Source organism: Pagrus major, chromosome 11 (genome assembly GCF_040436345.1).
Source record: "Pagrus major chromosome 11, Pma_NU_1.0".
NCBI classification, from domain to species: domain Eukaryota; kingdom Metazoa; phylum Chordata; class Actinopteri; order Spariformes; family Sparidae; genus Pagrus; species Pagrus major.
The window spans coordinates 26,613,848-26,627,709 of NC_133225.1; the positions used below are offsets into that span (position 1 = coordinate 26,613,848).

Sequence of the window (13,862 nt, forward strand, 5' to 3'; positions counted from 1 at the left end):
AGTGTTAAAAAAAAAAAAGGTTTCCAATGTTACAATTAATTAATTAATTAATTAAAGATGGTTTGAAACCAATGAGTTGAAAGATAAAAATTTACAGACAGAAGAAAAACAAGACCAGTCTTTTATTTATACTACACATCACAATCATTTTATTATAGAGAACTTGCAAATGTTTTACCTGATTGTGCTTTTTTCTGTTAATCTGCCATTGTAACTCTCTGTTGCTGCCATTCTTGGCTAGGTCTCCCTTGTACAAGAGATCTCAATGGGACTAACCTGGTTAATCAGCAGTATTTTCAAAGATTTTTACAGATTTTTCAGAGAGATTTTATTAACAGGCTGATTGAACTGACAAGGGGGAGAACAACTTTTTACAACTTGTCAACACAGCCAAAAAGTCAAAGTTGAGGCAGCCATGTTGCGCTTTAGAGACTTGGAACAAATTTATTTTGTTACACATTTACAGCATCCAACCAGCTAAGTATGTTACATTTGATATCTGGCTAAGGGCGCACTCACACTTGGCCCAGTTGCTTTGTACCGTGCCCAAGCACGATTGTCCCTCCTCCCCAGTTCCCCGCTGGCCTGTACTCACATTGCTGGTTGCATGGTACAGAGTGCTCACACTAGTCAAACAAACTGGACTTTGGGGGTCTAACGTGCTTGGGCACAGTACGGATTGCCTAGTGTGAGTGCGCCCTCAAAGTAACCACACAGGAGTTCAGCATCTCAGCCGCAGTTCACAGCCCAAGGATGCTCTGATACATGGTAGAGCAGTGGACTAATGAACTGAAAATATGGTACTGCAAAGGATGTTGTACACAATTGATCTAAAAAGCAAATTTCCTGCTTAGACTGGATGGTATGTCAGCCTGGAAGAAGAAAAGCACATTTTTTCAATGTCCTCTCTCAAAAATTTATATTGATTTGTACAACCCTGATTCCAAAACAGTTGTGTTAAACATAAATACAAACAGGATGCAATGATTTGCAATTCATATCACACCTATATTCAACTGAATACAGATGTTTATATCTTATTTATATTTATCATGTGTTTACAGAGAAGATATTTAATGTTTAAACAGATAAAATATAAAAAATGTTTTTGAAAAAATACACTCACATTCTGAATTTGATGCCTGCAACTTGTTTAAAAGTTAAAAAGTTGGGACTGTTGGGACTGTTCACAAATGAAACACTTAAATCAGCCTGGCAGATGGGAAAAAGCCCTTCATCAAGATAAACTGTAGGCTTGAAGCAGTTTTTTCAGTGAACAATTTGTTAGAAACTATTCCAAAATATATATATATTACAGTATTTAAAATAACATAGAAATACTTTTATTAGTGTTGTTTTTTTCTGAAGCTCTTTTGTTTTTGTGCTTCTGATAGACGCATGTCTTGTAATCCTGTGTGGGATGGCACAGAAAATCTACAACAAATAACATTAACAAGGTTATTGTGGGATCAAACCTGTCACTCTACTGTTGGGTTTCTGGCAATTTATCAGTCAAGTCATTTGTATCATTCCTCAGGGCTTTCAGAATAAGTGCAAAACAACATCAGTGAGTGTTTTTAAGTAAACAGTGATACCAACTCACTCATAGTACTGTGCAGCTTTCCTCAGGGCTATCCTGGCCTCCTCTGAAAACTCTCCTGGGTCAGCTCCAGTCCAGCAGATGCCCTTGCCCTTAGCGTGGTAAACGTTCCCGAAATTATACAGCGCCCGGGCCTGCCCAACCTACAGCACGCACAGCAGATATTCACAGACGGAAACCAGAGTGACCAGCGCTGTAATTATACACTTAAAATACTCTGACACCAGAGCTACTTGTGTGCACGCGGGCTGGCAAACTATTCTGGACGTTGATACGCCGACGCTCCACAGTCATCGTGCATACCAAAACCATTCTGTGGTTGCAGAGCATGTCATGTGGTATGATTAAAAAGTTCTGTCAATGACTAAATGCCTGTTTGATTAGAACAAACTGGATCCAAACTTGTTTTCAATTAGAGAGTATAAGTATAAACAGTTTAAAGTCATGTTTGCTCAAATACACAAACAAAAGGGATGTTTCAGCTATACCTAAATAACTCTCTTGTTCTACAATATCACTAAAATATGACCCACCTTATCATAAATGGCTCTGGTAATATCCAAATGTCTTTGGCAACAAACCACTGCTTCATCATACCGTCCCAAAAGCTTTAATGTGTTCCCAAGGTTGCCACTGGCTTTTGCCTCGCCAAGCTCATCTCCAATTGTTCTGGGATTTCAAAGGAGAAAAAGGCATTAAGAAATAATTAGACAGGAATATTAGTGGATTACTGAAGTGCATTAGTACGAAAACACAAGAGGCAAGAAAGTAATTTACAGCCGCAAGCAGCAATACAGCAGTGTCGAGTCTAGGAATTTAATCTTCGGGAGGGGGTATGCTGATTAAAAAAGTTTCAGCATTTGTTCAGAATATATTGTTTTATCTTCGAGTATTCGCAGTGGACCTGCAGAACACTTGTGTGCCGCTAACCCAGGTCAAAAGTCTCACCATATGGTCTTAGAACATATAAACATTATGGTTGTGAAACTGTTTACCTGGTCAGTGTGAGGTCATGCCGATGGTACTCCAAGGCTTTGTTATACTCCTGTAGGTGAAAGTAGGCATTGCCCAGCTGGCTGTAGATGGCACTAAGGATTTGAAGGTCCTCTGTTCCAACCTGGATGGCAGACTCAAAGAAGGACACACCGGCACGATAGTCACCAGTCTTACAGAGCCGCTCACCTTCCAGAGCAAGGTCCAGACAAGATGACTCCATCCTGCAGGGAAGTGGGATCATCGTGAGAAGTCAAAGTCCAACTATCCAGAAGATGTGATATTGTCATCTACATCAGGAGGATTAGTTACCTCATTCAAGGTTTGTTTAACAAAGGCTTTAAACACACAAATTCAACTATTGTAATGTATTAAATTCATTTAAAAACAAAACAAAACAAAAAACCCTAACCCTTACATGAAAAAAAGGGAAGGATCTAAAGAGCTAAATTACACCCTAAATTTACATTAGTACGTCCAGAGGAAGTGCTTATTGTTTTTGTTACTCTGGACAGAGATAAAATATTTGAACCAAAACTGCTTGAATGTGATTACTGACTGCAAATAGAGCTGCAACAATTAGTGGAGCTAAAGAAAATGAGTATTCAAGTAATCTTCACCTTTTCTTTTAAGCAAAAATAACAATCATTTTCTGTTTCCAGCTTGTTAAAGTAAGGATTTGTTGCTTTTCTTTGTCATTTATGAAACTGGATGGAGAATCTTTGGGTTTTGGACTGTTGCAAAACCCAAAGACTTGGACTGTAAAATCTGAAGATGTTAATTTGGGCTCTGGGAAATTGTGATGAGCATTTTTAAATTTTTTTTTTTTTACAATTTGTTGACATTTTCAATGCACAACAATTAATAGATTAATCCTGAAAATAATCAGCAGATTACAGCAACATTTTTTCAGGGCTGCAAGTAACGGTTATATTCAGTATCGATGAATCTGCAGATTATTTTTTCGATTAATTAATCAATCATTTGGTCAATAAAATGTCAAAAAATATTGAATAACTGTCCATCGAGTCCATGGGGACCTCTTCCAATGTCTTCTTTTGTCTGACCAACAGTCCAAACTTCACAGATATTCAGTTTTAAATAACTTAAAAGGAAGCAAATCCTCACATTTGAGAGGCTGAAAAAATGTTTGTATGATTGCCGCATTAATTACTTGACCACAATTATCAAAACATTTGTCAATTAATGTTTTGTTGATCAACTAGGTAATCAATGAATGAACAATTTTAAATACTCCCAGTAATTTTATGCCTCAAAATGCAGACAGAAACACTTCATGTACCAGCAAGTGTAGCACAAGGCTGTCTTCTGTAGCAGTCAACCTGGCTGTTGAATCACTTGCTCACCTGAACGACTGAATACACAAGCTCCTCTCAAGCCTCAATGTGGGAATCCTTTCACACACTCGTAGCACTCGCATACAACAGATACAGCAGAAAATCTCAAGCAGAGAAAAGTCCACACCACGTGAAGCCACAGACAAGAGCTATAAATCCAAAATAAGACGGAGCATTTCCTGTCTGTCGTGAGCCGAAAAACTCCAAAATTACCCTGGAATGAAAATGTGTGCCTTACATTTAACCATGAACACAAAGTAAACTCAGATGTGTCTGTGGTGAGGACTACAATTTTATAACCTCCACACCCTTCCTACGAAGTTCGACCATCCCTTTTTGGCAACTTCATACTGCCAGTAGTGAAAAAAACACAAAGAATCCTGAGTGAATCCATTGGATTACATCATAAGATTGTAAAACAAATCCAATCATGCGTGGGTGCAGAGGTTATCCATCTATAGGACTATGAACAAGGACATCCAGCATTTAGCTCATTTGTAGGATGCAGTTTAAAGTCTAAAGATTAACTTTCAAAAGCCAAGTGTGCTTTATTCTAGTTGACTGATTCTGAATCTTCTCAGCATTCAGACATAGAAAGAGGTTTTGTTTATAGACTGAATTCAATCGATTTTCTCCTAATCATACACAAAATAAAAATGCTAATCTGGCTTTTCAGACACAATGTGATTGTAGTCATGATTTTGTAGAGCAGAACTGATGAAACAGTTCTGATGAGCATACATTTTTTTCTTATTTTCTTAAGATTTTAGGCTTGTCTGTGATATCTGTCAATGTCAACCATCAAAATAAGAAGTGGTTAGGCATGTAACTCTCAAAGGGTTGCACAAGTATTCCTTTCTAAAATGACTTTCTAAACCCTTAGAGACCCAGTATCAGGGCTCCCAGACAGACAGCACTTCCTCCCAGTCTGTTTCCTGACCCCCCAACAAACCCTTCAGGAAATTAATGGTTAATGTTAGGGTTACGGTTGAGGTCAAGCCACTGCCAGCAAGGTGTGCTGCATTAACTTACGGCGTTCTAAACCAAGAAGCTTCATCATCTCCATCCACCAATACTACTTAAACACACCTTGGTGGCAAGGACAGAAGTATTTAATCTCAGCTGGATAGCAGATAGACCTTCAAAATTGAGAGTTGAAGTTCAGAAGTTTGTATTTAAATTTAAAAAAAATTTTTTTTATCTTAACACTGTTAGAAAGTACTTATGTTTTGCTTGTAGTTTGCTTCTTATACAGGTTTCCTATGATAGTATACCCAGGCATGTTATGAAGCTGCCATGAGTATTATTATAGACTAAAAGCATCCTGACATCTGACAGAAGAATTAAGAGTCAATGTGAAGTGACCAGGCTCACATACCTGTTGCCTCTCCCCCTTCTGATGCACTCAAGACAGTTTGACACGACGGACATTTCAAGCTTCTTGATCACTTTCTGGAGCAAACGCAGCTCTTTAAGCACAACACCTTTTACTTTCTCTTCCTTCACGTGCATACACATAACGCACACAGCCACGGTGTCCCTGTCTCGTTAAAATACAGAAAAAGCGGCTCCCTTGTATCTGCTGCCTTTCCTCTGTGCTCTGCTAACCTGTGGTAAGAGCAAAACAAAGGACTTAATCCGCTCAGCGTTTACACTGACCTTAACGGTCAGGTGCCAGGGAGAGGGACCTCTTGTTTAAGCGAGTACAGATCAACATCACGCTGTTACCGAGCAGAAATGAACGAAGAGAGAGTGGTATGCTAGGTTAACGTGTAGCTGACTGCCGTATTTCTCTGTCAACTAGCCATTGGTAGCCCGCATCGCTAAGCCACCTGATGGTGTGTCACTTCCAATTAGGCCAGACCTCAGTGGTAATTATAGACACTTTAAGTGGCTCCAGTGAAGCCTAAGGCTATTTGCTCACCACTCCATTAAATAATCATTCAGCAGCAGGATGCCTGCATGCGTAGGAATTCTTTTATTGACTCCTCAAAAATAATTTACCTGCATAATATACATTTTAATGAGATGGGTTATTATTTGTTGGATTTCCATAATTCTCAGTGATTTCCTGAGGCAAATCCCATAGAGACAACATAATCATGTTTGAGAAAATAAAAGCCGGAAATAAATTTACACCATCTCATCACAATCCCTCTCTTCTTCAAGCCTCTAGTAACTCAGCTGTAGTGGATCCAGAGAAATCCACTTGTCTAAATTAATTAGGATGTCTGGCCCAACGTGCCCTCTAGAGGAAGAAACAGTGGGTTGCCTTCCCATTAGGTTGAGCACAAGGACTGGGACAAGCCATGTGACGTTAAAGCTGCCACCTCAGTTGACCAGAACCCAGCTCAATCACTTTTTAATCAGGACTTTTGGGAACAACCCAACCGTGGTGCATATGGAGATGTTTTTGACTAGTAAAATCAGATAATGGTGCTCTCTAAAATGCCTTTTCACTTGCAGCAAGTGGGTGGGGGCACACCTTCAGTGCAGCTGCTCTTGTGCAGCGTGTCCTTGTTGCTTGTGTGTGGCACTAAAATTTAAAACACCTAACATCTTCCTGCTATCTCCTATCTGGAAAACAGAAAGCCATTATTGCTTAAGACTAGACCAGCAGGTATATGGTTATCAGATTGTGTCAATAAACTGAAGCCCCGTCTGTTACCCGATACTTAACACAGAGAGGAATTCATTCAGAGCAAAATCTGCCGAGAGTACGCTGACTTGATGAGGCTTGTGTGTTAAAATTATAATAAGGTGATGCAATATACGATAACTCCACAATGACAACATTGCCTGCAATCAGGTGTATATTCTCACAACTGTTTCAGTCATGCCATGAAATATTTACACTGCTGTTAGTGAGGACCTCCTGTAGTCTTCTCAACATCCTTCATCAGTAAGCCAACAAGGTGTCATGTTACTGCCACAGAACAAACTATCTGTGTCTGTATGGACACACACATCTATAAATATACCTACGTAGTCAAGCACAGGCAGGTTTTATTAAAATTAAATATGAAAACTATTTTTATATCTAAACATTTAACTGATTGTGTCTGAAAATAAACTTTTACAAAAGACCAAAAATTAACAGCAAACAAACACATTTAAGTAGCTATAACCACAGAAAGTTATTCTGACTTTTAATTGATTGACAAAACTAATTCCATTTTGTTGACCGACTAATCAATTAATTGCTAAATTTTTTCATCTCTGAGCTATATCAAGTATTACGACGCGTATCTATAATCAAAGTTAAAGCATTCAGGCCATCTGCTTTTATCACAATATACCAGCACAAAAATCTGTAAACTCTCTTCAGACATTAACCATGTTGCAGTCATTCTAAATTTCAGAACGTATAGAAAGATCCTACATAACAGTTCATGTGACAATGAATATACAGCCTACCTTTGGCGGACATGAAGTAAAAGTTCCCTGTCCTGAACATAGTGCAGAGAAACGCTGCCATACATGACAGTCAGCCTACGAGTCCTAACAAGATCCTGGGTGAACACAGCCAGATAATAAACCACATGATGGATCCCTGTCAACTGCCAAGCTAAAGGGAAAGTGAGGTAAACTAAGAGGGAATCTGCACACTACTAGAGGTGAAGGATCCTGGAAAGCCTAAATACTGCCATGCATGGTTTCCATCGGACAATGCAAGAATTCAGCCGTCATACTATCTGTGTCCCACCTCTTATCTTGAAACCGGAGCTGGGAAGCAGGAGTAAACACTAACTGACACACACTGTCATGTGCTCACACCAGCCACATCTTATTTCAAGTCATTTTGAGAGGTTGCAGATGGGAAAGTGTTTTAGTCAGCTATACATACTACACAGCTAAATTATGTTTATTGACGCTCAAGTTACCATACATTTTTTAGAAGCTGTCAGATCTACAGTTGAGCAGTTGAGACGATTAGTTGATCAACAAAAAATTACTGGCAACAATTCTGATAATTTGTTTATCATTTTAGTTTTTGTCACTTTAAAAATTCACTGGTTTCTGTTTCTTAAAATGTACATATCCACTGGTTTTACTATGATGTTGAAATTAAACTTTTAGGATTTTGAACTCTTGGTCAAAATTAAACAAAAAAAAGCAAGCCTTTTATTTGTAAACGTAAACTTGCAAGGCATCTGGATTTGTGTAACCACAATATCACATGATCTCAAGAATCTTAAAGCTGTGCGTCCAAACAACGGTGGTTTGAACCAAGCAGTGTCCTATGAGGAACAACTAGCAGGTACTAGTGTGGTTTAGGTCTGACGACCAGCAAGAGAAGCGGCTTTTCTTTTGAAAACAACAATGGTGGCTCCTCAGGAGGTTAGCGTAGCTGTTGCATTAGCATCAGTTATATCAGGACTGGAGATTACATTTCATTGAAGGAAGAGCAAAGAACACCACTGAAGGCTTTTCTCGATGGAAAACATGTTTTCGCTCTTCTCATGACTTGCTTTGAAATAGTTTGATTCATCAACGTGCTCCACTGGTAGAGCTCTGCTACTGCTGATCTGATTGTTTGAAGTCTGTGATAGACGGCGACTGACAGATGGTTCGTCCAATCATTTGCCATGTATTTCTTTTTAAGGTGCCTGCCTTTTTCCAGTTTCTATAAGTTCAATATTTTACAGACAAGCATTTTAGTGACTTTCATAAACCATCTGACATCTCAGTGCCCAAACGATTAAAGCCAGGCAAATTGATAATGAAAATAATTGTTAGTTGAGGCTGTAGTAGTCAGTTCCCAACTTTGTTGAAGGCAATACAGGCAATTTTCACTAATGTTTCTTCAAGATGGAATATGCAACATTCACAATAAATAAGTAGAATTTGGGCATATGTATGCATAAATATGGTAAAAATTAATCACATTGTGATTATTTTAGACAGATTTTGTGATTGCGATGTGATTCACATTTGGTGGAAATGATTTTCATTTGCTCTAAAAATACTGCTAAAATGATGATGTGCAGTAATTCATTATAATGCTGTTTTGACAAACACTCAACCTTAATCAGAAAAATTGCAGCTTCTGCAATTTGGATATTGCGATTTCAACAATATTTTGATTAACTGTGCAGCCCTAAGTAGAAAATATAGAAGCATTTTGTGGCCACACTATATCATATACAGTAAACCCAGCTAGAAGTGGCTGGGATAGTCACATGATATGTGGCTATTTTGCTGGAAGTTTCCTTTTGAAAAAGGGTAGACTGTGACTCATTCGCAACAATGCTTGGCTACACTGTGACCTGCAGATGATGCTCACTTGCAATATGATTCAGACTGACTGAAAAGGGAACCCACACAGGCCTGACCAGGCCACTAGTGTTTTGAACCAATGCAGAATGATTCATCGTATTTGTGCCAAATTTCCCGAACCATGTCCAAACAGAAGTCTGACATTCAACAGACCGGGCAACAGTTTATCTTCTCTCCACACCTCCCATGTTGTGCCTCCTGCCGCTTATGTTTTTGATATCGTTTGCACATACCGCTGCACTGAGTTGTACTGGACTTGTTTGCCTCCCTGTTGGCTTGAATGAGTCTATTATCCAATGACCTCATTCACTGACTGAAGTGTTTTCACCCAAAGCACTCCAGCTGACTGCATGAATTTTCGATGACTGCATCATCCTCTTTAAACTCTAGACAGTGTGGTGTGCTTCGATCCCAAGGGTGCAGCGGTTTGTGATGCAGGGGACCACAAAGTCTGGCAACAATCACAACATGTTCAAAGTCACTTTAGCTCTTTGTGACATTTGTCAAACCGTTACTTCACTTTTTGACCTGACTGCATGTTTGACATGTTTTTCCAGTGGGGTTTGAAACTTGGGTTGTAGCTATCAAAGTAAAGAAAAGGAAAAGCAGCAGCACATACTGGCACGTAACAAAATGTTGTGCAAAAATAACAAACATTCAACTTTATAGCTAGATTTGCACAGTTTGTCTTCACTGCCCCTGAATGTATAGCACTGTATAAGCTATCAATAGACAAACACTGAAGGGAAGATTAACAGGAACTGAGATGGATGGCCATGTCAAAACAAGACAGAAAGTACCAAATACTTGCCCTTTCACTTTTGATTTTTTGTATATAAATCTAAATTTTATGTAAATATAATTAGCTTACTTTAACTTTTGATATTTAGTTACTAGTTACTTTGCGGATTCAGATTATTCAGTGTTTACTTGCTATTAATTGTGACATATTACCAATCAGATATTGTTGTGGATGGAACATAGTGTGAGAGGATCTAACGTCAGAGCCAAAGTAGCACTTTTTTACATTAGTTTATTTTATCAGCAATCTGACAGAAAAATTACAGATACTGATAATCAGAAAATGCTGAATGTCAGCCCCGATAATCAGCCAGGACCAATAATCGGTCTACCCGTAGTGTATGCTTGTCACAAAGTTTCTAAGCCTGGAGGGCGCTTAGTGTTTTTCCGTTACAACGAGAGTACGAACAGCACTAATGTGCCAGGTGTAAAGAAAATGACCCAGCACCTGCAACACTGCGTCACTACTTGACTTTTTTTAGTAAGATAATAAAGAAGAATGACTTGTGTGGGAAAACTACAAATAAAAAGTACCGAGTGTGCAAAAGCTCTGACTAAGTTATTTATTGTGAATAAATAACTTAGTCAGAGCTTTTGCACACTCGGTACTTTTTATTTGTAGTTTTCCCACACAAGTCATTCTATCAATAGACAAACACTGAAGGGAAGATTAACAGGAACTGAGATGGATGGCCATGTCAAAACAAGACAGAAAGTACCAAATACTTGCCCTTTCACTTTTGATTTTTTGTATATAAATCTAAATTTTATGTAAATATAATTAGCTTACTTTAACTTTTGATATTTAGTTACTAGTTACTTTGCTGATTCAGATTATTCAGTGTTTACTTGCTATTAATTGTGACATATTACCAATCAGATATTGTTGTGGATGGAACATAGTGTGAGAGGATCTAACGTCAGAGCCAAAGTAGCACTTTTTTACATTAGTTTATTTTATCAGCAATCTGACAGAAAAATTACAGATACTGATAATCAGAAAAATGCTGAATGTCAGCCCCGATAATCAGCCAGGACCAATAATCGGTCTACCCGTAGTGTATGCTTGTCACAAAGTTTCTAAGCCTGGAGGGCGCTTAGTGTTTTTCCGTTACAACGAGAGTACGAACAGCACTAATGTGCCAGGTGTAAAGAAAATGACCCAGCACCTGCAACACTGTGTCACTACTTGACTTTTTTTAGTAAGATAATAAAGAAGAATGACTTGTGTGGGAAAACTACAAATAAAAAGTACTGAGTGTGCAAAAGCTCTGACTACGTTATTTATTCACATATGCTCATAATAAAAGACCCAAATGTGGCATCCTAAGCCATAACTATTTCAGTATGAATACGCCCAACCGATCCCTCTCCAATTAAGAGATGCTCTCTAAAGTGATAACCATCTTTTTTTCTTTTGAAGAAAGATGAGAAACCATCATTAGAGACTCAACTCTAACCCTGCCTGTGAGAAAGAGGTCACAGGCACATTTAAATGGAAAGCTGGGCTGCACACCCTCACTGTAGGCTGCTCTGTAATCAGTGCCTTGCTCAACTAGTCAAGTGTTAAAGGAGCATTACCAAAAAGAAAAAACATATACGAATGTAAATGTGTAGAAAAGCAAGCAAGGGTGGATCTAACACTTGCAATTAAAATGTGTGTGACCTAAAAGTATCAGATTTTGTAAAAGGAAAAATAGGGAAGCTGCAAGTTAATCTTTCAGTTCAGTTATTATTTTCAGTCACGTCTCATGACACATCCTACGTGATGATGTTGATGATGGTGATGTGTTTGGGAAATCTGAATGATAGTTGACAGTGAGTCAGATTAGGATGAACATGTCATCACATGCTCGCTGTCTGTCTGTGTGACTGAGTGGCAGTAATTACATGACGAGACGTTTTAGTTTGTTAATGTGAAGGCAAGTACAAAATCAAGTAGAAACTTAAAGGCTCCACGGTCAACTAAATAAGCTAACTTTAGCAACCAAAGGTAAAATAAAGTTGGTTGTAAGTTACGAGCTAAAGTCGGAGCACAACAACAGGACAAACGACAAAACTTTTCAGGTAATTATTTCACCTACCTTACACTCAAGTGCGCGAACACACCACAAACATGGCTTCAGCTTCCAAAAAATATATAGTTTCACCAAGTCAAAACCTTTCAAAGTGAAATTTTCACCCAGTTGTTTATAAAACTAGCAGCTCTTCATCTGGAGGAGGACGACTCGGCTGTCTCGGGAAGCAGAAGTTGAAGAAGCCACTCCTCGCGCTGAAAATCTGCCTCCAATTAGGATTCCACGGTTGGTGCCTTCAAGTGTCATCGGAAATGTTGACATCGCTGCATAAGAGCAAACGGTCGACCAATCAAGTCTGTATAAAACCAGCTTTAGACGTCACGTTTAGGAGGCGGAGAGAATCAAGTGGTGTCACTGATACAGGCCTATTAGTCATGTCTTCTGCTTGTACAGCAACATGTGGCAAATGAACACAACGTCTGACGCGAGAGTCACATTTGAGGCTCTCTCCCGCCCCCTGCCGCACAAAGTGGCTATGTTCTACTCGATTTTCTAAACTGTAACAACAGCTCCTTAAATAAACAGCTGTCGTTTTTTGTTCAAATAAAAATGACAAACAAAAGCAAGGTAAGAATCTGTTTACTAATATGTTTATATGTTGGAGACGGTTTGAGGGAAACTTCCGCGAAACGCCTGAATGCAGCTAGAGGTTTATTGAAAATTCTAAGATTTCAAAATAAAAGCCTGTGGCTAATAGCCTTATCTACAAAAGCAGGGATCTGAGCTCCCATGAAAGCATTACAATAATACATACATCACTGGGAGTCTTTAATATATTACCAACAACCATATTGCAATAACAAACAAAGCATTTTTTAAATATATATATAATGAGTTTTATTTATGTTAATAATCTAAATAAACTGAAAGAAACATGTTTTCCTCAACAACCAAACCTGACCACCCCACACTGTGGCACTTCAGAGGAGATGAGGGTGTTATGGAAGCTGATTTCTGCCAGTTAAAGAAAAAATGTTGGTGAAAATGTAACCTTGATTAAAAAAATATTTATATTCCAATGGTAAGGCATAATTATGAGATATAATTTTGACTTTTTGTATTATAATATTGACATTTCATCTCATAATTGTGTTTTTAATCACATAATGTTGATTTTTTTATCTCACAATTTTGACTTCCTATTTCATAATTTTGACTTTTTATCTCATAACTGACTTTTAATTTAACAATTTTGACTTTTTGCCTCATCATTCCGAAATGTAATCTCATAATCATGGCTATATCTTATGATTATGACTTTTTATTTCATTATTATGACTTTATCTCATAATGATGACTTTTTTATTTCATATTTATGTCTTTATATCTCATAATTATGACTTTTTATCAATTTTTTTTCTCCAACTGGAGGAAATGGGCTTCCACAGGATGTGGCAGGATCTTCCACAAGTCTCTCTCCCTCTTTCTCTCTGGCCTATTATTTATCTATTTATCTTTGCTTCTAACCTTAGTTATTTTAGAGACCCCTTCAAAGTTCAGATTATAACTTGAACTCTGCCCATAAGCATCCTACATCCTACTGTCCAACAGATCCTTCATTCTTTATAAAGGATCTGTTGAATGCCAGGCTATGTCAAAATACAATTTTTTATTTGTGGTTAACTACATATGTTCGGGACTATTGTGACACAAAAAAACAGCATGATGATCCCACATCTCACAACTGTCAGACCCAAATATATTATGACCACAGTATATTCCTTTATCATTACTAAAATACTTATTTAATAA

At 38.1% G+C, this 13,862-nt stretch overlaps 1 protein-coding gene across 1 annotated transcript in view; it reads right to left on the reverse strand.

The window, feature by feature from the left end:
• The window catches only part of LOC141004278 (G-protein-signaling modulator 2-like), a 22,122-nt gene extending 9,798 nt beyond the window's left edge, over positions 1–12,324 (reverse strand). Inside the window, exons 1-4 of the mRNA XM_073475701.1 lie at positions 12,117–12,324; positions 2,596–2,817; positions 2,134–2,269; positions 1,604–1,743 (exon numbers count right to left, since the gene is read on the reverse strand). Of these exons, the coding sequence (XP_073331802.1) occupies positions 1,604–1,743; positions 2,134–2,269; positions 2,596–2,816 (497 nt within the window). The 5' untranslated portion in view covers position 2,817; positions 12,117–12,324. The remainder of the gene's footprint in view (positions 1–1,603; positions 1,744–2,133; positions 2,270–2,595; positions 2,818–12,116) is intronic.
• Positions 12,325–13,862: the final 1,538 nt, after the last annotated feature.